Source organism: Mytilus californianus, unplaced genomic scaffold (genome assembly GCF_021869535.1).
Source record: "Mytilus californianus isolate M0D057914Y unplaced genomic scaffold, xbMytCali1.0.p SCAF_13, whole genome shotgun sequence".
Classification (NCBI taxonomy): Eukaryota; Metazoa; Mollusca; class Bivalvia; order Mytilida; family Mytilidae; genus Mytilus; species Mytilus californianus.
The window spans coordinates 9,425,582-9,450,314 of NW_026262615.1; the positions used below are offsets into that span (position 1 = coordinate 9,425,582).

General features: G+C 33.6%; 1 protein-coding gene across 1 annotated transcript in view; it reads right to left on the minus strand.

Moving 5' to 3' along the window:
* Window positions 1–1,801: 1,801 nt before the first annotated feature.
* The window catches only part of LOC127723848 (uncharacterized), a 373,964-nt gene continuing 351,032 nt past the window's right edge, over window positions 1,802–24,733 (minus strand). The window contains exons 50-54 of the mRNA XM_052230569.1: window positions 21,833–21,945; window positions 18,299–18,404; window positions 10,317–10,365; window positions 3,846–3,968; window positions 1,802–2,175 (exon numbers count right to left, since the gene is read on the minus strand). Of these exons, the coding sequence (XP_052086529.1) occupies window positions 1,961–2,175; window positions 3,846–3,968; window positions 10,317–10,365; window positions 18,299–18,404; window positions 21,833–21,945 (606 nt within the window). The 3' untranslated portion in view covers window positions 1,802–1,960. The remainder of the gene's footprint in view (window positions 2,176–3,845; window positions 3,969–10,316; window positions 10,366–18,298; window positions 18,405–21,832; window positions 21,946–24,733) is intronic.

Here is a 24,733-nt window from a genome sequence, read left to right on the forward strand (position 1 = left end):
GCGAGAAACTCCCGCACCCGGAGGCGTCCTTCAGCTGGCCCCTAAACAAGTATGTATACTAGTTCAGTGATAATGGACGTCATACTAAATTCTAAATTATACACAAGAAACTAAAATTAAAAATGATACAAGACTAAAAAAGGCCAGAGGCTCCTGACTTGGGACAGGCGCAAAAATGCGGCGGGGTTAAACATGTTTTTTGAGATCTCAACCCTCCCCCTATATCTCTAGCCAATGTAGAAAAAAAATGTACAACAGTACGCACAGTAAAACTCAGTTTAAGAGAAGTCCGATTCCGATGTCAGAATAGGAAACAAAAGAAAATAAAAATGACAATAATACATAAATAACAACAGACTACTAGCAGTTACTGACATGTCAGCTCTAGACCTCAATTAAACTGATTGAAAGATTATGTCTTCATCATATGAATATCAGGTACAATCCCTCCTGTTAGGGGTTTAGTATTATACCGTCATAAAATATATGAGAAGAACATAACCCGTGTCATGCCAACAACTGGTTTTAGAATAAATATGTTTAATTCCGATGCAAAGACCCTATAAGTGAATCAATATTAAAGCCAAAATATGCAGTCTTTAATGACCTGACAACAGTATCGTAACTATATCCCTTCTTAATAAGTCTGTTTAAAGGTTTTGTTAGCTTTTGAGGTGAATACTGACATTTTTGTGCTTTGTAAAGAATATTACCATAAAAGATTGGATGTGAAATACCCGAACGTATAAGATGTCTGCATGTTGAGAAGCTTGCTTATGATCAAAAGCTAGTACCAAGAAGGACATTTTGTAAAAATTTATTTTCTGTTTTTCCGTATATTACTTAAACATGGACTTAGTTTTTCTTCCAGTTAACATTACATACAGTCTGCTGTTAAAGTTTTTAAAACATTTATTAGATTCATAAACCATCCTGGATTTTTTTACCAAACTTGGACAGAAGCTTCTTACAATCAAAAGATAGTATCTAGAGGAAAATATTTAATATTTTTCCCCATTTTTGTTAAGCCTGCGACTAACAGCAAAAGTAGGCGAGACACTGGGTTCCGCGGAACCTTTACGAATTTTATGTTTTAATAATCAAAGTTCTGAAGCGGCCATACTTAGTTATTTTGTGTCTGTTCAAACAACGGACTCATTTATTCTGAAACAACAAACAAACAAAAAGCAAATAAGGCTCAGTTCAACCAGTGAAGACCACATTCAGAATGTAGCGTGGTTAAACTTGAGTCTGAGCACACCTTCCCATAAATTAGGTCAATGGTAAAACAGTATAACATAAAAACAAACTAAAAATATCATTTGAAAAGGGCTGACTCATTAGATTAGCACCAAACATGTATTAAAAAGACACCAAACACAAGGAAACAATCTAAGAGTACTCACAGTTACTGAAGGCTAGTTCAAAGACAATTCCAATTAATAAATAATGTTTCCGCAGACTAAATTTTCAATCAGTACTCATGCTGCGGATTTAGTTTAAAGATGGTTTAGACAATCTAAGGATAGCATGACCTTGTGAAAATAGCAAAATATAAGTTTCTACAGTATGTCGATACTAATGTCTAAACAGTATAGCCATTCATCTTGAATTATGGTTAATCTAAGAATAAGATGTGGTATGATTGCCAATGAGACAACTATCCACCAGAGACCAAATAACATGGAAGTTTAGAACTATAGTCAATTGGATGTGTACCCACGTCTTACTCAATCCTCATTATCAAAAATATGATTAGTAGGTACATTACTGATGCATGGGTGTTACTTAAATTGATTGGTTTTATGTTGGATTTATTCCTCCTCATAACGCCTTTATTTCATTGTGAGGAGAATTGTTTTTTAATATATGCATATGGTATAACACATTATATCAATTAATGACTATATGTTTATATTAGATATTTGCCTGCAGTAACAACAGACATAGCTATCATTTTTCAAGCAAAATACAAAGGTCTACTCTGTCTGATCCGTTTCCTACAAATTGGACATTGTTTCTCTTTTAACTTGTCGCTACAGTCTTTACAGCAGCATACATGCATACATGGCAAAAATGTGACTTCTACTGGATTATCAAAACATATTTTACACAGGTATTTGTCATCCGTATTTTCCCCTGATTTCTGATTTTCTTTTCCAACACTCTCAATTTCTGAAAAAGAATAAAAAGAATAATTCAAATTCAGATATCTAAAATTGTCAGAACTCATCGATATTTATTACGATTTTTTTTAACTTGCTCACTGTTTATCTGCGTTTTGCAATGATTTGTTAAAATATGAACTACATAAGATAATGAAAAGGAATAATTCTTATATGTTGAGTGCCAACAAACAGAAAAATGCAGTTTGGTTTGAGATTTGGATAGACAAAATCTGGCGAATTGCATTTATTGTTGACTTACATCACTAGATGAATTTGGCTATTACCTTAGGTCCTTTTTAGTCGTATAGCTCTTCAACTGTTCGGGTTTTTATACTTTTTTAGCTTTCAAATATCTAGAATAGCGCGTCCGACGAATGAGATTTATAAAAGTGTTGTTTTAATTTTTAGTGGTATTTAGACTCGAATCGATCCCACACGTATAACAATGTATTCTATGTCAATCGGACATTGTTCCCAGTTTAGGAAACGGCGGACAGTTGATTCATTCATGCAGCAGTACATGCTTAATAAAGGCAATAGTAGTATACCGCTGTTCAATAGTCATCAAACGATTTAACTGAAACAAATCCGGGTCACAAACCAACACCGAGAGAAACACATCAACTATAAGAGGGAAACAACAGAACAATAAAAACACTTAACTGCTACAACAACAAACGCCAACATACATAGAAACGAACTATTTGATAACAATTGTCATATTCCTGACTTGGTACAGGAAATATTAAGAACAAATGGTGGTTTGAACCTGGTTTTATGGCTTACACTGTCAATGCAAGTGGTCACACTCCTTTCGGATTTCACACGACTTACATTTATTTTCCCTTAAATGGTTGTTTATTCCATACCTGCATTATTAGATATTTTATTCTTCTTATACACCTTTTTTTACAAACTCAGACCATAAATAAGTTCTACGTAATACATGTATTATAAATTCTGTTTCAAATCAGCGCTTTAAAACATTGATGAAGCTTATTAGAATAAAATGAATGCATTACTGATTTTAGTTTTAATATTAACCCAGGTCTGCCCGTAATATCAGATTTGACATCATCATAATCTTTCAATCAGTGTAATTGAGGTCTGCAGCTGGCATGTCAGTAAATGCTAGAAGTCCTTTGTTAATTTATGTATCATTTTTATTTTGCTTAGTTTCTTTTGTTACCTTTTCTGATATCGGACTTGGACTTCTTTTAAACTGAGTTTTACTGTGCGTATTGTTTTTTTCTACATTGGCTAGAGGTATAGGGGGAGGTTTTAGATCTCACAAAACATGTTTAACCCCGCCGCATTTTTGCGCCTGTACCAAGTCAGGAGCCTCTGGCATTTGTTAGTCTTGTATGGTTTTTAATTTTAGTTCAATTATATGTTTTGGAGTTTAGTATATGACGTCCATTTTCACTGAACTAGTACACATTTGTTATTAGAGGCCAGCTGAAGTCCGCCTCCGGGTGCGGGATTTTCTCATTGGTGGACTTCGGCTGTTTTCTGCTCTTTGGTCGAGTTGTCTCTTTGACACATTACCCATTACCATTCTCAATTTTACTGGAGTTATGTTTTTTATACTTTTTGTTATTTGTCTCTCAAATATATGTTTTCCTTTGACATGTTTGAAAAGAATGCAAATAGAAAGAATGAAATACAGAAAAATACCTTTTGCAATCAATGGTTCCGCTACTAGTTCAGAGGTGTAACCCGTTGCACCTTGTATGGCCAATTGGCTGTCTTCAATTTCTCCAAACTGTTGTACTTCATTCACACTATGTCCAATGTTGTCTACATTTAAAGGCATAGTTGAAAAATTTTTTTTTTCTGTTACTTGGTGCTTGATCTTAATCAATGTTATGATTTTGTATATCTTTGATTTTAAATAAAATTTCTAATTATTCTGAAATGTTCGCCCTTTAAGAATCTAATGCATTCTAGGTAATATTTTCAAAAGCGTACACCGAAATGTTGTGATTGGTTAAAATATTCTAAATAACGGAAACTAAACCAATGACGTAGCGTTGTTTTCTTTTTGGTGTACGAACAATGAGATTACCCATAGTCTTTTAGATTCTGAAAAGGCGAATTGACCCGAGGACACTGGTTCAGGAGTTCACTGAATGGAAAAATGCAATTCATTTGTAGATTCCTTATTTCAACATTATATTTTGTGGTATTGACCTTCGTCTAAATTCAAAAACTTTCATGATTTTTTTTTATTAAATCAAATACTATGATACATAAATGAAATTAACACAGGTAATAAGCTTTTATAATGAACTGTACTAAGAAGCGAAGACAGCTGTCCAATTTTGCGATCTTCATTTTTTTTAAGTTACTTCTCACATTTCATTGAAATTTTTATCTTTCGATTCACAGTAAAGGCAACAGTAGTATACCGCTGTTCATAAGTTATAAATTGATAATTGAGAGAAAACAAAAAATGTGTTATTCGATGTTTAATACTACATAGTATGATGACTACGACAAGTTAGGAACAACAATACTTTACGTTCTCAAATCAATTAAGAGGGTACCATTAAAAGTAACACAAAAAAATCTGATAGATTCGCATGAACTCTAAAAGGAGAGAGACCGGTTAAGATGACTGGGAAAGTGTCGGTTTCAGTCGTTTTTCTTTATAAGTCCCTCTTGCGAAGTTCCTATTGGATGCATTTGGTTGTTTAACCCCTGTATATTAAACAGTTCCTAACGTTTCAACGTATTTGTACAAATGTTCAGGTTTTAGCAATCCTGAAAACGTAAACTTAAAAATTTCTCAGACGCACCAAATAAATAAAGTGTTATTATCACTTTGGAACAGTATTTGCGAAAAAAAATATTAGTAACCTTATTCATCAAACTAGCACGATATAAACTACGTTTCAGAAAAGTATTGAAAATTATACTTTAATAATATGAATAATAGCAATAAGTTTCAAATAGTTTTCGGGCTTTTCTGAAAGTAACACAATACTTTATCCTGATGGGCACCTTAGATCATCGCAATGTTTGGTGGGATTTGTGTTGCTCAGTCTATAGGTCTTATGAAGTGTTTTACAGACTTGTCTTTTGCGAAACATTTGGGTTTTGTTTTGACATGGCGTTGCCAATTAAATTTCTACTAATGAGCATTCAATGTTCCTTTGGTATCTTCCGCCTTTTATATATATTACATAAACATATTGTCATTCTTTTTAAATTAAAAATTAAAATAGCATTTTGTCTGGCAATGTATGTTTGAAATTGACGAGAGACGTTAATAGTTTTACTGCAAATGTATCAATGATTTCTGTATATATTTATCTCAACTTTATATGTTCTAGTTATCGACAAACATGAGATCATGCAACGCCAGCTGATGTTGTAAAACCGATACGTTCTTCTGTTTACAAGCTCGGCTGATAAGTGAAAAAATCATTCACATTTGTAAAAAAAAACTGACGTAGAGACTTCTTTGGGTATATGTTTTCGATAAATCCACCGGAAAATGAAAATAACGGCAATGTTTTCCAAGATGGCCGCCATTCTAGGTAATTATAACTGTTTTATCAATTTGTAATTAATATGATATATATATATATATATGTTTTGTAATTTTTTTCGTAGTTTTCTCTCTTTATTTTTACTCAAATTAAAGAACTAGTCATGTTTCACAGTTGCATTTACACAGAGGTGTACAAGGAAAACTAAATCGATAATACAAGAACATGTCGCGACATTAGTTTTGCAGCCACACTTCGTAAACATGGTAAAAGAGAGACGAAAGATACAAGAGGGACATTTAAAGACAAACGATAGTACACAAAACACAACATAGAAAACTAATGACTAAGCAACACAAACCCAACAAAAAACTGGGGGTGATATCAGGTGCTTCGGAAGGATAAGCAGATCCTGCTCCAAATTGGGCACACATTGTGTTGCTCATGTTAGTACACACCTGGTAATAAGTCTACTTAGGTAGGTCACATTCGTGAAAAGGGGACAGGATTGTAGTTACGACATTCGGAACATATCCGCTATCATCCGTGAAACGGATATTCCATAATTGTCAGCCAACTCGTGATATCGTCTGTAAAATTTATGAACGGATGATTCCAACTTCACCACTTCGAACTCTTGATTTAAATGCTTCCTCGTGAGCAGCAACCCTCTAACAAGGAAATCATGATAGGAAATATAGGACCTGGAATATCGTATCAACTGGGAAAGCTGTTGGTGGAAGTGCTGTCCAAATGATTTACCACAAATGTCATATAGATTTCTCAACAGCAGTCAGCAGGGCGTTCGTTTTCCATTTGACATATAGTTGATTGACCCCATATGCAACCTGCTTGGTATGCAGCACGTGGAACATGTTAATTATGAGCTGCTCGTGTCTGAGAATTTATTCATATGACCTCTGTTTACGTCGAGGAAACAATCCCAGTCTTACTTTTTCAATACTATCAATGGTACTAGATCTGTAATACCTAGTGACTACGAACCTTTCGAGAAGATATTGATCTTCCTTGTCAATTGTTGGTGGGTACTGGCTAAGTTTTATATAAACAGTAGACGCATCGGGGCATACATTCCATCTTTGACATGTACTCTTTTTCCTTTTACCACGTAATGCAGATATGATATCACAGCCAGTAAAACATGAAAATATAGAAAGCTCTTGGAATTTTCTGGGTCATTTGACTCACCTATATCATGTATGGGAATCCACGTCAGGTTTTGTCCTTGACAAAATGCGACCAACAGCTTTTTTTGCAAAATTGACAAACAACTGACCGCAAAGCCAAGGACAGCAGTGTTGCTGCCTCTAATCATAATGATTGTGTTACCATCTGCTACAGTATTGTGCACGTAAGAAAATTCAGGTAGATATAAGAAGATGTGGTATGAGTGCCAATGAGACAACTCTCCATCCAAGTCACAATTTGTAAAAGTAATCCATTATAGGTCAACGTACGGTCTTCAATACGGAGCCTTGGCTCACACCGAACAGCAAGCTATAAAGGGCCCCAACAATGACTAGTGTAAATCATTCAAACGGGAAAACCAACGGTCTAATCTATATAAAAAACGAGAAACGAGAAACATTTATGAACCACATCAACAAACGACAACCACTGAACATCAGGTTCCTGACTTAGGACAAGTGCAAACAAATGCAGCGAGTTTAAACGTTTTAATAGGTACCAATCCTTCATTCTTAGCTGAAACAATAGTGTAACATCATAACATAGAAAGACACACTATAAAATATCAATTGAAATAGCTTAACTCAATCAAAAGACATACACTGAACGAATAAATTTAATCTATGACACAATGTAAATAAAAAATCTATAAAAATAAGGGGTGAGATGTTAAACAATATCAGAAAGACGACCATAACCTTGGACAAAATGCCGCAAAAAAAAACAAAGGAAATAATTTTGTTGTAAGGTATATTTTTACAAAATAAATAATTTTGTTGTTCTAAGTACGAGAACAGAAGTGCAAATTTATTGTCATACCATACACGTATCAAAGCTTGTATATAATAAAAATAAAGAGACGAGATATAACACTAAATAAGTAAACATTAAAAAACAAAAAATCATTACAAATTGTATCAACAGGTCAAATTAACACGAAAGTACGATTTGAGAGTACTTGCAGTTACTGAAAGCTAGCTAAAAGCCAAAAATAATTAATGATAAAAAATCATGCATTAGAGACTAAAATCAACTACAAAAACATCCAAGGGATTTAGTATTTTAACGTCATGAACAGTCAAGGAAGACATGACTAGTACAATGCAAAAAAATAAAAGTATAGGCAGTAGGAGTTAACCTCTATATAGAAAATGAACGTGAATGTGTATTAAGACATTAAAAAAAAAAAAAAAAAAAAAAAGTTTGAAAAAGAATAAAAATTTAGTTATGTTTTAAATTGCTGATGACAAAATCGATATTTGTGCCAATGTAAACTATATTCAAAGATCTAATTACAAGATTGGTAAGATAACCTTTACTAATAAGTTTGTTTAAAGGTTCGATGAGTTTACACGGATCATATAGTGATTTCCACGCTTTTAGTACAATATTACCGTAAAATTTAGGATGTGATATACTAGTACCGTTTTTAAAGTTTTCTACAGGTGCAGCCAAATTTACTAATCAAATCAATGTATTTATGAAAAAATTAAGTAAAAATGTTAAGTAATTTATGGTAACGAAATCCCTGACTTAATAATTTACTAGTTATGCAATGATTACGTTCGTTAAAATCTTTGACATCACTACACACACGGACATAACGAAAGAGTTGGGATATATAAACACCGTATGAAGGAGCCAAAGGAACATTGCCGTCTAAAAAAGGAAAATTTAACAATAGGGAATGAAACACGTCTCTTTTGTCGTAAATTTTAGTATGGAGTTTCCCTTAAGAAATTGAAATGTCTAAATCTAGAAAAAAACAACTACTGCTGTTTACTTGTTTATTTGTCTACCTCCTCGTGATTGCAATGTTTGGGTCCTTTAAGACTTATTGACTGATTAAAGTCAACATTCTCTTTTTAAGGGACTATAACTGTTTTATTTCGACACATCTTCACAATTTCATTCACCAGACATTTAAATAGTCCAGTCTTGTTGCTATTGTCTCTCATGAAGCTACGCCGATTTTGTGAAAATTCACTTTGTCAGTCACACCGCGTCTATCGCATGTGACTTTGATCATGTTTCAGCTTTATAACCAGAATATGGCAAAAACAATTTCTGTTATCGTGTGAGTAAAACTGTATGTTTTTACTTTTGGAACTATCTCTAGTGCAGCAAATTCTTTAAAATCCTCGATATCATTGGAGGCAATGCATTGATCTAGTTGATTAAAGCCGATCCGTCCTACATTATGACGGCAGCTTCTTGTGCAGCATCAGGAGGAGTCTCCAGAATTACCACAAGCTGCGATTTCTGACAGCTATAAAGTGAGAAAACAGAGTGTCGACATTCTTCCTTTATTTTTTTTTCCTTTGAATCACCTGCTTTCGGTTCTGGCTTTTGACGAAAGAAATCTTGTTCTTCTTGATTTCCTGATAAGATAAACACTCCTCTTTATCCAGCTCTTTCTGGAACTCATTAAAGCGAGTTTTACCATTTTTATAATGGGAAAGAACCATGTCAGCAGCACTAGGATGGGCAATACTTTTTGTAACCAGTGTAAAAAGATCATCAGTTTCTTCCATAAATGTATTGCCCATATCTTTCATAGCACATGTAACAGTGTACAGCTTCTTTACTTTATCCGAAAAAGTCTTTTATTTGTGTGCTGTCTGTTCGTGATGTCTTATATTTTCATTGGCACCCTTAGTTTCAGATGCCGATTCATACTAAGCAACCAAGTGGCGGACTTCAGGTCCGGTTCCCATCCACCGACGTAGTGCAGATTAGTATTCTGTCACACAAATGGCACCACCATCACCTTTGATAACAGAAACCGCTTTCTCTTAAGCATGGACTACACCCAACGCGGAAAATGCATCTGATTTGCGGCATTCTTGAAAATGGCCGCCATTTTTAAAGAAGGAGGCTTACGGGTCTTTTTCAAACAAGTATCCTAAGGGGCGTACCCATACACATGTTAATGCTTGTGAATGAATTTTCTGAATATTGACTTAATCTACCATGCTATACGTGATAAATTATAAGTAAAAGTTTTTGAAATGAAAACGATGTATAACTTAATTGGTATGTGAATATCGTTAGCAGATTAATTTCCAATCATACACCAATTCGTTATTATATAACCAGGCTATCATAGAAGAGCGTTTGCCGTCAAATTGTACATTAAATCAAAATTATTTTAAGAAGAAAACAGAAAGACAATCAACAACAAAATATTTTAAAAACTTGTAGCAAAGCATATTTTTGATATATGTAAGAATTATTTTTCATTGTTTCATACGTTCATGTTCAGATTCAGTCTTGATGTCAAAATGCGATCATATTCGGTCGAATTTGTCATCTTTCTTTTAAGTCTTAATGATTGTATGCATGGTTGTTTTTTATAAATGATTTGACAAAAGATTGCATTGCAAATTTAATGACGTGACTTTATGTTAACAAAACAAAAAAGAGTGCTAAATGTATTTACCATTGTTTTCAGATGTTCTGGAATCAATATCTCTCTCCTGATAAACTTGCTGCAAAACACAAATTCAGAATTCTGGTTTTAAAGTTAATATAACTATATCAAATCTTAATATAACAACTAATTATCGTTGATTTCTAAGATCTGCTTTGATTTTTGTGATTTTTACCATATTACGCTACTCGAGTGATATTGGTTAGTTGAATAGAAAGAGAATGTTTGACGTCATAAGCCTTTGTCATTGACAATGCCTATGAAAACAGCGAAAATCAGATAATCAATGGTGTCTCAAACTCAAAGACTTTTTAGCAGAAAAAGGTACCGAACTCCATGGAAAATTCTAAATGGAAAGTGCATTTATCAAATGACAATATCAAAAGCTCAAAGATATCAAACGACTTGGTAAAGGCATTTCCTGATATAAAAAAAATGTGTTTATTAAACCTGGTTTTATAGCTATCTAATCCTCTCATTTGTATGACAGTTGAATAAAATTCTCTATATTGACAACAATTTGTAAACAAAACAAAAAGACATAATTGGAAAAAATGTCTAAAATATGTCAACACAGAAAAACAAAATGGCATATAGACAAAGCACATAAGAAAAATTGAAATACAACAATACAAAAAAGGACCATAGCACAATAACACAAGGGTTATTGGTAAAAGATAAATAGAATATATATATATATATATATATACTAAGGATTTTCTTATCCCAGGTATAGATTACCTTAGCCGTATTTGGCACAACATTTTGGAATTGTTGGTCCTCAATGCTCTTGAACTTTAAACTTGTTTGTCACGAAAACATGTTGCCAGTGACTTGAAACACTGATACATTTTATCGGTCAATTAATTCATGATGGTGACCCGAAAATTTAAGTAATGTCGATTTTAGTAGTTCTTCTTCATATCTTTGTTGGAGCAGTTTATGTGTAATAGGAAAATGCAGTTTTGTTTGTCTGTTTTGATAATAATAATAATATGCATGATTTTTTTTTTATTAGTTGTTTGTGGCTTTGAACTAGCTGTCAGTAACTGCGAGTACTCTCAGATCTGTACTTGCGGTATGGGCTTTGCTCATTGCTGAAAGCCGTACCGTGACCTATAGTTGTTAATATCCGTGTCATTTGGTTTCTTGCAAAGAGTTTTTTCATTGGCAATCATACCGCATCTTCTTTTTTTTATAATATACAACTCTGCATTTTGGCTTTGGAATTGAAACCATATCAAATAATGAAAATCATGTATTATATTTTTGGTTTGCAGAAGCTGATACAATAGGCCACGACAAATATTCTGCAGCTAAAACATGTTTTGCCTTATACAATAGTTATAATTTGTGATAATGTATTCTCTTTGCAATCGTCACAATGTCGCATCCGTGAAATAACTCGCTAGAAGGTTTGCTGTAATTATGTTCGTCTAACATTATTTTTGCTGTCCCCTTTTGCAGTTTTAGTAAACTATCTAATATATAGTTGTTGTCAGTTCCTCCATATTGAACACCAATATTCTAAATGGGGTAAAAAGTAATCATTATAAAACATTCTTTAGTTTTCTATGTAGTTTTGAGGACTGTTGATTGGCTTTTCGTCGTTTCAAATTTCATGTGTTATGGAAGTATCTTCATCTGATTGATTTCATCGTCGCTTTTGTATCTTCCGACTCTAGATTCCAGCTGTTGCACAATGCATTAGTTGTATATATATTATATTTTTTTCTGTTTTGTATTAAATTACTATTAAGATCGTTTTGTTACATCTGTGATCAATTTATTTGGCAATCGCCAATGGCAGTCAGCAGGGTTTAAGAACATCCGTTGTTCGACCTGTTAGTCAAATGCGTTTTGTTAAAATATACTTTTTCACTTTTTTGGTCTTTTGGAAAATGTTGTTTGTGCTGTATTTAGACCCCTTTAACAAGAAATTTGTTTTACATGCACACGTATAAAAATTGCGGTTTTTATCCAACGCAATCATAGGTCTGAACGTTGTTTTCAATTTAGACTTGTTTATATTTTTTCGTTTGGGCTTGTATTATATTTTCCTTCGGGTTTATATGATCCGTTCATCCTATTTCGACTCTTTAAAATTCAAGAGTCTATCCTAAATTAAGGTAAATTATATGGCCTTCCAAATACCGTTTCGATCCCTAACATCACTGAAGAGACATTAATTGACGAAATCCGGATATGGTGTACAAATTTTTGTACCTCATGGTTGTGGTATACCATCTTTTCCACAAGTTTATTTTTTTCTGTTTTGTATTAAATTACTATTAAGATCATTTTGTTACATCTGTGATCAATTTATTTGGCAATCGCCAATGGCAGTCAGCAGGGTTTAAGGACATCCGTTGTTCGACCTGTTAGTCAAATGCGTTTTGTTAAAATATACTTTTTCACTTTTTTGGTCTTTTGGAAAATGTTGTTTGTGCTGTATTTAGACCCCTTTAACAAGAAATTTGTTTTACATGCACACGTATAAAAATTGCGGTTTTTATCCAACGCAATCATAGGTCTGAACGTTGTTTTCAATTTAGACTTGTTTATATTTTTTCGTTTGGGCTTGTATTATATTTTCCTTCGGGTTTATATGATCCGTTCATCCTATTTCGACTCTTTAAAATTCAAGAGTCTATCCTAAATTGAGGTAAATTATATGGCCTTCCAAATACCGTTTCGATCCCTAACATCACTGAAGAGACATTAATTGTCGAAATCCGGATATGGTGTACAAATTTTTGCACCTCATGGTTGTGGTATACCATCTTTTCCACAAGTTTATTTTTTTCTGTTTTGTATTAAATTACTATTAAGATCATTTTGTTACATCTATGATCAATTTATTTGGCAATCGCCAATGGCAGTCAGCAGGGTTTAAGAACATCCGTTGTTCGACCTGTTAGTCAAATGCGTTTTGTTAAAATATACTTTTTCACTTTTTTGGTCTTTTGGAAAATGTTGTTTGTGCTGTATTTAGACCCCTTTAACAAGAAATTTGTTTTACATGCACACGTATAAAAATTGCGGTTTTTATCCAACGCAATCATAGGTCTGAACGTTGTTTTCAATTTAGACTTGTTAATATTTTTTCGTTTGGGCTTGTATTATATTTTCCTTTGGGTTTATATGATCCGTTCATCCTATTTCGACTCTTTAAAATTCAAGAGTCTATCCTAAATTGAGGTAAATTATATGGCCTTCCAAATACCGTTTCGATCCCTAACATCACTGAAGAGACATTAATTGTCGAAATCCGGATATGGTGTACAAATTTTTGCACCTCATGGTTGTGGTATACCATCTTTTCCACAAGTTTATTTTTTTCTGTTTTGTATTAAATTACTATTAAGATCATTTTGTTACATCTGTGATCAATTTATTTGGCAATCGCCAATGGCAGTCAGCAGGGTTTAAGAACATCCGTTGTTCGACCTGTTAGTCAAATGCGTTTTGTTAAAATATACTTTTTCACTTTTTTGGTCTTTTGGAAAATGTTGTTTGTGCTGTATTTAGACCCCTTTAACAAGAAATTTGTTTTACATGCACACGTATAAAAATTGCGGTTTTTATCCAACGCAATCATAGGTCTGAACGTTGTTTTCAATTTAGACTTGTTTATATTTTTTCGTTTGGGCTTGTATTATATTTTCCTTCGGGTTTATATGATCCGTTCATCCTATTTCGACTCTTTAAAATTCAAGAGTCTATCCTAAATTAAGGTAAATTATATGGCCTTCCAAATACCGTTTCGATCCCTAACATCACTGAAGAGACATTAATTGACGAAATCCGGATATGGTGTACAAATTTTTGCACCTCATAGTTGTGGTATACCATCTTTTCCACAAGTTTATTTTTTTCTGTTTTGTATTAAATTACTATTAAGATCATTTTGTTACATCTGTGATCAATTTATTTGGCAATCGCCAATGGCAGTCAGCAGGGTTTAAGGACATCCGTTGTTCGACCTGTTAGTCAAATGCGTTTTGTTAAAATATACTTTTTCACTTTTTTGGTCTTTTGGAAAATGTTGTTTGTGCTGTATTTAGACCCCTTTAACAAGAAATTTGTTTTACATGCACACGTATAAAAATTGCGGTTTTTATCCAACGCAATCATAGGTCTGAACGTTGTTTTCAATTTAGACTTGTTTATATTTTTTCGTTTGGGCTTGTATTATATTTTCCTTCGGGTTTATATGATCCGTTCATCCTATTTCGACTCTTTAAAATTCAAGAGTCTATCCTAAATTGAGGTAAATTATATGGCCTTCCAAATACCGTTTCGATCCCTAACATCACTGAAGAGACATTAATTGTCGAAATCCGGATATGGTGTACAAATTTTTGCACCTCATGGTTGTGGTATACCATCTTTTCCACAAGTTTATTTTTTTCTGTTTTGTATTAAATTACTATTAAGATCATTTTGTTACATCTATGATCAATTTATTTGGCAATCGCCAATGGCAGTCAGCAGGGTTTAAGAACATCCGTTGTTCGACCTGTTAGTCAAATGCGTTTTGTTAAAATATACTTTTTCACTTTTTTGGTCTTTTGGAAAATGTTGTTTGTGCTGTATTTAGACCCCTTTAACAAGAAATTTGTTTTACATGCACACGTATAAAAATTGCGGTTTTTATCCAACGCAATCATAGGTCTGAACGTTGTTTTCAATTTAGACTTGTTTATATTTTTTCGTTTGGGCTTGTATTATATTTTCCTTTGGGTTTATATGATCCGTTCATCCTATTTCGACTCTTTAAAATTCAAGAGTCTATCCTAAATTGAGGTAAATTATATGGCCTTCCAAATACCGTTTCGATCCCTAACATCACTGAAGAGACATTAATTGTCGAAATCCGGATATGGTGTACAAATTTTTGCACCTCATGGTTGTGGTATACCATCTTTTCCACAAGTTTATTTTTTTCTGTTTTGTATTAAATTACTATTAAGATCATTTTGTTACATCTGTGATCAATTTATTTGGCAATCGCCAATGGCAGTCAGCAGGGTTTAAGAACATCCGTTGTTCGACCTGTTAGTCAAATGCGTTTTGTTAAAATATACTTTTTCACTTTTTTGGTCTTTTGAAAAATGTTGTTTGTGCTGTATTTAGACCCCTTTAACAAGAAATTTGTTTTACATGCACACGTATAAAAATTGCGGTTTTTATCCAACGCAATCATAGGTCTGAACGTTGTTTTCAATTTAGACTTGTTTATATTTTTTCGTTTGGGCTTGTAATATATTTTCCTTCGGGTTTATATGATCCGTTCATCCTATTTCGACTCTTTAAAATTCAAGAGTCTATCCTAAATTGAGGTAAATTATATGGCCTTCCAAATACCGTTTCGATCCCTAACATCACTGAAGAGACATTAATTGTCGAAATCCGGATATGGTGTACAAATTTTTGCACCTCATGGTTGTGGTATACCATCTTTTCCACAAGTTTATTTTTTTCTGTTTTGTATTAAATTACTATTAAGATCATTTTGTTACATCTGTGATCAATTTATTTGGCAATCGCCAATGGCAGTCAGCAGGGTTTAAGAACATCCGTTGTTCGACCTGTTAGTCAAATGCGTTTTGTTAAAATATACTTTTTCACTTTTTTGGTCTTTTGGAAAATGTTGTTTGTGCTGTATTTAGACCCCTTTAACAAGAAATTTGTTTTACATGCACACGTATAAAAATTGCGGTTTTTATCCAACGCAATCATAGGTCTGAACGTTGTTTTCAATTTAGACTTGTTTATATTTTTTCGTTTGGGCTTGTAATATATTTTCCTTCGGGTTTATATGATCCGTTCATCCTATTTCGACTCTTTAAAATTCAAGAGTCTATCCTAAATTGAGGTAAATTATATGGCCTTCCAAATACCGTTTCGATCCCTAACATCACTGAAGAGACATTAATTGTCGAAATCCGGATATGGTGTACAAATTTTTGCACCTCATGGTTGTGGTATACCATCTTTTCCACAAGTTTATTTTTTTCTGTTTTGTATTAAATTACTATTAAGATCATTTTGTTACATCTGTGATCAATTTATTTGGCAATCGCCAATGGCAGTCAGCAGGGTTTAAGAACATCCGTTGTTCGACCTGTTAGTCAAATGCGTTTTGTTAAAATATACTTTTTCACTTTTTTGGTCTTTTGGAAAATGTTGTTTGTGCTGTATTTAGACCCCTTTAACAAGAAATTTGTTTTACATGCACACGTATAAAAATTGCGGTTTTTATCCAACGCAATCATAGGTCTGAACGTTGTTTTCAATTTAGACTTGTTTATATTTTTTCGATTGGGCTTGTATTATATTTTCCTTTGGGTTTATATGATCCGTTCATCCTATTTCGACTCTTTAAAATTCAAGAGTCTATCCTAAATTGAGGTAAATTATATGGCCTTCCAAATACCGTTTCGATCCCTAACATCACTGAAGAGACATTAATTGTCGAAATCCGGATATGGTGTACAAATTTTTGTACCTCATGGTTGTGGTATACCATCTTTTCCACAAGTTTATTTTTTTCTGTTTTGTATTAAATTACTATTAAGATCATTTTGTTACATCTGTGATCAATTTATTTGGCAATCGCCAATGGCAGTCAGCAGGGTTTAAGAACATCCGTTGTTCGACCTGTTAGTCAAATGCGTTTTGTTAAAATATACTTTTTCACTTTTTTGGTCTTTTGGAAAATGTTGTTTGTGCTGTATTTAGACCCCTTCAACAAGAAATTTGTTTTACATGCACACGTATAAAAATTGCGGTTTTTATCCAACGCAATCATAGGTCTGAACGTTGTTTTCAATTTAGACTTGTTTATATTTTTTCGTTTGGGCTTGTATTATATTTTCCTTTGGGTTTATATGATCCGTTCATCCTATTTCGACTCTTTAAAATTCAAGAGTCTATCCTAAATTGAGGTAAATTATATGGCCTTCCAAATACCGTTTCGATCCCTAACATCACTGAAGAGACATTAATTGTCGAAATCCGGATATGGTGTACAAATTTTTGTACCTCATGGTTGTGGTATACCATCTTTTCCACAAGTTTATTTTTTTCTGTTTTGTATTAAATTACTATTAAGATCACTTTGTTACATCTGTGATCAATTTATTTGGCAATCGCCAATGGCAGTCAGCAGGGTTTAAGAACATCCGTTGTTCGACCTGTTAGTCAAATGCGTTTTGTTAAAATATACTTTTTCACTTTTTTGGTCTTTTGGAAAATGTTGTTTGTGCTGTATTTAGACCCCTTTAACAAGAAATTTGTTTTACATGCACACGTATAAAAATTGCGGTTTTTATCCAACGCAATCATAGGTCTGAACGTTGTTTTCAATTTAGACTTGTTAATATTTTTTCGTTTGGGCTTGTATTATATTTTCCTTTGGGTTCATATGATCCGTTCATCCTATTTCGACTCTTTAAAATTCAAGAGTCTATCCTAAATTGAGGTAAATTATATGGCCTTCCAAATACCGTTTCGATCCCTAACATCACTGAAGAGACATTAATTGTCGAAATCCGGATATGGTGTACAAATTTTTGCACCTCATGGTTGTGGTATACCATCTTTTCCACAAGTTTATTTTTTTCTGTTTTGTATTAAATTACTATTAAGATCATTTTGTTACATCTGTGATCAATTTATTTGGCAATCGCCAATGGCAGTCAGCAGGGTTTAAGAACATCCGTTGTTCGACCTGTTAGTCAAATGCGTTTTGTTAAAATATACTTTTTCACTTTTTTGGTCTTTTGGAAAATGTTGTTTGTGCTGTATTTAGACCCCTTTAACAAGAAATTTGTTTTACATGCACACGTATAAAAATTGCGGTTTTTATCCAACGCAATCATAGGTCTGAACGTTGTTTTCAATTTAGACTTGTATATATATATATATATATATATCGGTCCGTTACTATATATTTGTGTATCCTATGCCGAGTACTGACTTACCTCATAGTGAGAAAGAGAGAAAATTAAATGCTGCTGTGATGAATCTCCTCGGACCCAATTACGTGACTCCAAATTTAGCAACGTTCTTATAGATGCCCTTGTAGTTCTTTAAAAAGAATGAATTGAATGAAGCTATTAATCGAATATATACCCTATTGCAGAACAAATTTGGCCGAATATATTGAATATCGATCAAAATTTCGATAACACTGCAAATGGCGTTGGTTAGTTGTTACTTTATTTTGTTGACAATAAAACTTCAGCATTCGTTTCCATCTTCGTAAAGTCAGGAACCTGTTGCAGGCAGTGGTTGTCGTTTGTTGATGTGGTTCTTAAGTATTTCTCGTTTCTCGTTTTTTATATAGATTAGACCGTTTGTTTTCCTGTTTGAATTGTTTTACACTAGTCATTTTGGGGCCCTTCATAGCTTGCTCTTCGGTGTGAGCCAAGGCTTCGTGTTTATGGCCGTACTTTGACGGATAATTGTTTACTTTTTACACATTGTGACTAGCTAGGAATGAGACTTGTCTCATTGGCACTCATACCACATCTTCCTGTTTCTATTATAACGTAATGCTCCGATTGCTTAGGCGTGACCTTTATGGTTTCAGCGTGTTGATGCATTTTTTTATTATAGCATACCTTTCTTAAATTATTAATACATTCATAGAGTATTCAAGAACAAAGGTCAGTTTTATATTTCTTGGAAGTTCATTAAAGATAAAGAACTGGATCATACTTCACTATAATGGCTATCAAAATTACAAAAGTGTCCTAACAGACACGCAACTTATTTCAAAACATGTAACATTAATTTGTACAGCATCAAAAGCCTGGATTTAGAGTTACTGTAAAGCTACCGCCTCGAAGGGCAGTGGGAATCAGTATTTAAACTAAATATTTCCAAAGATACGTTAGAGCAGCACATGCAAGGTAAGTGTCATTCTTCTAACAAACTTATAATGTCATTTTAATTCTTTACCCTTTACTCTATAATTGCCCGTTCTAACTTAAAGTCAGATTGAAATGATTAGTCCATCTTTGTTTTATTTTAATAAAAATGACGTTTAAACATGTATCTAATTTAAGGAGACGGTTAATCAAATTTTATGAACAAAATCAATTTAATTAAAAGAAAACATGCTCTGAAACTGATATTGCCAAGATAGTTAATTTTATGATTGACAACATTTGCTTTACGTTTGAAGGACGTATTTCAAAACAAAAAACCGACATTCCGAAAAGAACCAGTTTGTTACTATTCTTGCCAACATGCTCCATTATTTATATTAAGCTAACTTCACGCAAGAACTTATGAGAAAGCAGGAATAGAAACAAAGAGACGGAGAAACCAAGGGGACATTCAAAAGTCGAAGAAAAACTGACAAAGCAATGGCAAAAAAAAACACATAAAAAACGACGAAAATACGAACAAATCAAGAAATTCCTTAATAAAAAAAACAAAGGTTCAGCAACACGAATCCAACTAAAAACCGAAAATAAACTCAAATGGTCCGGCAAAAAGTTTCTGCTCGACACGAGACACCCATCTTGCTAATGCACGTACAAGCTTGCATTAACCCTAGTCTTTATTTTTAGCGATATAAAGTCTTCTAACTGAATATTTCGCAGTTTTATAAACCACTGTGACACAGATGACTACATATATGTTCCAGTTGTCTTCAACACGACATCGCTCTCTTTATATTTGTATTAACGTAAGGAGAAAATATACCCAGAATCTTCCTTCATTGTAATATATGTTATTGTGCAAAGTTTGAAAAAACCTTTTTGTAATATCATTTTAAATGTCAAATTTTGTTTAATGATTGTTTTCATCCTTGCATTGTTTCAATGAGCGTAGGTGACATAACATATTTACTACGTACAACACACGCCTCAATATGGCATGTATGGATACCATTTTCTCTAGAGATAACTACAAAAATGTTTACATGGGGGCATACTCCTGTCTTCTGTATTTGCAATTCTAAATCCATACACAGTGTAAATATAGGCAGCAGTATATTACCGATATTCTAATCTCACAATTGACAGAGAAGGCAACGAGCAAAAACTGACGGAATCACATAAACTCAAAGCGTATCCTTCTATGCATACATTAACCGCCGTGCGAATCCACAGTGGAAAATGTCACAACCGAGAAAAGGACACAATCGATAACACTACAGATCAGACTACTATTCTGGTATCTATCATCATATTCATGACATTAAACAAGATTTATATATCTACTTTTTTGTCCTCAACTGTATCAATCAGTAACATAAAGTTCTTCTTCTAGATTATAGGTCTGGGGACGAATTCGATATTTCGGGCTTCTGTCAACATGATCAACTCCCTTAGTTGTTCATTTTTTAAGGAGAGCAAGGCTGCAGTAATAACATTTACAGCGGAACCATAGGTGTATAGGGACGATAACCAAGAGCAATCATGACGTTTGGAATTTTCATCCTATGGTGTAAATTATTGAAAACAACACGTTTAATAATTTCATGCTTCCGAAGCGCTTTTCTGGATTTACCTTCATCAGGAACGCTCAAAGCCAAACATTTGAAATCCGAGGAATGTATAAGTTCCGAAACAGTTGAAGAGCTATATGATAAAAATACCTCAAACAAATAGCCAAATCCATCTAAGGACAACTTTGCCTGAGGGAGTTGAAACCGTAGTTTCTTTATAATTTCAGAATTTATAAACGGACAATTTTAGAAAAGTTTGTTATAAATCATGTCAGTACCGAAGTACTGACTACTGAGCTGATGAGACCCTCGGGGACTGATAGTCCACCAGCAGAGGTATCGACCCAGTGATGTAAATAATTGAAAACAACACGTTTAATAATTTCATGCGTCCGAAGAGCCTTTCTGGATTTACCGTCATCAGGAACGCTCAAAGCCAAACATTTGAAATCCAAGGAATGTATAAGTACCGAAACAGTTGAAGAGCTATATGACAAAATACCTAAAACAAATAGCCAAATCCATCTAAGGTCAACTTTGCCTGAGGGAGTTGAAACCTTAGTTTCTTTATAAATTCAAAATTTTTAAACGGACAATTTTAGAAAAGTTTGTTATTAATCATGACAGTACCGAAGTAAGGTCTCTAATAGCATCGTCTGGTTTAAAATGCAATATTTGTGTGATGTAGGAATATACAATGACAGGTGAAGTTTAATCTTTGAAGTAACCATGTATTGTTTTCTGCACATACTTTGGCTGGACAATAAGTTTGTATTGCCATTATTGATAGCATCTTAACCCGTCTGTTCGAATTCTACATGTAAGTCAACTACGTTTTTACTCATCCTTTGAAATAGTTGTCACGTGTTTGAATAACCTGTAGTTAGCAATGTCTACAATTACTGCAACCAAATAAACAGTTTTAATCTGTAATATCGATACTCAAAAGTGCTTAAGTGGGACCTTTTATATATCCTTTTGTCAACACTATTATATAGATATTTTGTTCAAATCATAACATCTGCAGTCTTTGATAGTTTTAAAGACTTACTGATTTAGATTTTCGCGTGACTTCAATTGTTGAAGATGAAAAAACACTTCGCTGAAATTTCCTTCCTCTGGTTTATTCAAATGTGTTGTTTCTTCTATTAATGCTCCTGTTCTCTATGAAACATTATGCATTTCATAATTGAATCATTAATGCAAAATAAACTTGGTATAGATTCCTTCAAATTCATAACGTAACACGCACATTAATAAGTCAGGAATCTGATGTTTAGTAGTTGTCGTTTGTTGATGTGGTTCATAAGTGTTTCTCGTTTGTCGTTTTTTTTTTATATAGATTAGACCGTTGATTTTCCCGTTTGAATGGTTTTACACTAGTCATTTTGGGGCCCTTTGTAGCTTGTTGTTCGGTGTTAGCCAAGACTCCGTGTTGAAGACCGTACTTTGACTCATAATGGTTGACGCCTCCGGGTGCGGGAGTTTCTCGCTGCATTGAAGACCCATTGGTGGCCTTCGGCTGTTGTCTGCTCTATGGTCGGGTTGTTGTCTCTTTAACACATTCCCCATTTCCATTCTCTATTTTACTTTTACAAATTGTGACTTGGAGGGAGAGTTGTCGAGACAAGATAATTACTACTGTTAATTTAGAAATTTTGCGATGTTATAATTATTGCCAAAATTGCAGAGATAGAGGTTGCATTAACAAAATCCGTATTTTTTATTGTTACTGCGTATTTTGCATGCAGCATCTACCCGATTTTGCAATAATTAAAATACCAACAATAAATGTACGCAATAATTTTGAATTTACAGCAATACGAATGTCGGTACAATTGTTTGAAAAAGTGTAAAGCCTTAGGAAAACCATTTTTGCAAGATTTTATATTTTTGACTATCATATATCATATTTGGTTTCACCCCTTACTTCAATTTTTAATCAAATTTGATATATTATATAAAGCATTCTCACCTGTATTTCATTGCCTTGTTTTATTACTGAGAGGTTAAACATTGAACTATAGCGTATGTGGCTGCGTACCCATTTAAGAGTTTTCAAAAAGCAAACTTAGGTAGATTAGTATACCTATTTCTAAATTTGAATTTGAGTTTCGTACCACATTAATGCGAAGGAATAAAGGTTTAACTTTTAAAATGTTCTTACTTAGGACGAATCAACGAATTGTTTACCTCCAATACTTGTGTGGCGCATGTTACGGTTTCATTTGTTGGATGTTCAAGAAGTACTAACAGCAAGTCTCTTATCATAAATCGTACAACTGCTAGTCTTTGTAAAACGCCTCCACTTGTTACCTGGAAAACAAATAAGATTATCAACAAAAATGTACTTTTGGTATATATTTGATAATAATGCACCGCGGGTAAAATTTTTCGATTCATTAATTTTTTATAGGATACCTATGATTTTATGGATAGATTCAACCACATAATTAAATGTTCAACGAATAACAAATATTCCATTTGAGTGTATGCAGCCCTTGGCAAACAACTAGCGATTAAATATCTACCATACTTGCTATTTTACCTGATTCCACATTAATATGACCTTCCAAAAAATAAAAGAATGCACTTTACCCGTCTTTGCCTTTGTCCGAAATACATAATACTCAACGACCGTTTCACAGCTTGCATACTTGGTAGGATTAGTTTCTCGTCATATTACATTAAGTTGTAGGATTGTATACAATTCCTTGAAATTGAAGTTTGACAACTTTTGTTGAGCTGAAACAATGACAAATCGTGAACGCTACACCTCTGGTCCCATAGACAGCAACCTCTCATACTTTGCAGGATCGTTTGCCACCATAGGTGATTGACCATGTCGTAGCACTAATTTAATCCGTCAATATTTATAACTTTTACTTTGGACTATTGCAACACAATGGCGTATTGTAAACGCAACTCCTCTGAGACCATTTGACAGTGTTTGTCACTCTATGTAATTATAAAAAAGAAGATGCGGTATGATTGCCAATGAGACAGCTCTCCACAAGAGACCAAATGACACAGAAATTAACAGCTATAGGTCACCAATGAGCAAAGCCCATACCGCATAGTCAGCTTTAAAAGGCCCCGAAATCAGAAATGTAAAACATTTCAAAACTAACGGCCTAATTAATGTACAAAAAAATGAACGAAAAACAAATATGTACCACAGTTACAAACGACAACCACTGAATTATAGGCTCCTGACTTGGGACAGGCACATACATACAGAATGTGGCGGGGTTAAACATGTTAGCGGGATCCCAATCCTCCCCCTTACCTGGGACAGTGGTGTAACAGTACAACATAAGAACGAACGATAAAAATCAGTTGAAAAAAGCATAACTCATCATATGGACACAAATAGAAATACATATAACAAAAACACGTGGACGTGACCGGGTAATTGTACATCCAAACAACAAAAAGACACTAAGTACAGATCTGAGAGTACTCGCAGGCAGTTACATACAACTAGTTCAAAGTCAATAACAACTTATATAAAAAATCATGCATCTAAGACTAAATTATCAATCAGTACACATCCAACATCCATAAGACGTCATAAACAGTCAGAGAACCTTTTTGTAATATCATTTTAAATGTCAAATTTTGTTTAATGATATTGTTTTCATCCTTGCATTGTTTCAATGAGCGTAGGTGACATAACATATTTACTACGTACAACACACGCCTCAATATGGCATGTATGGATACCATTTTCTCTAGAGATAACTACAAAAATGTTTACATGGGGGCATACTCCTGTCTTCTGTATTTGCAATTCTAAATCCATACACAGTGTAAATATAGGCAGCAGTATATTACCGATATTCTAATCTCACAATTGACAGAGAAGGCAACGAGCAAAAACTGACGGAATCACATAAACTCAAAGCGTATCCTTCTATGCATACATTAACCGCCGTGCGAATCCACAGTG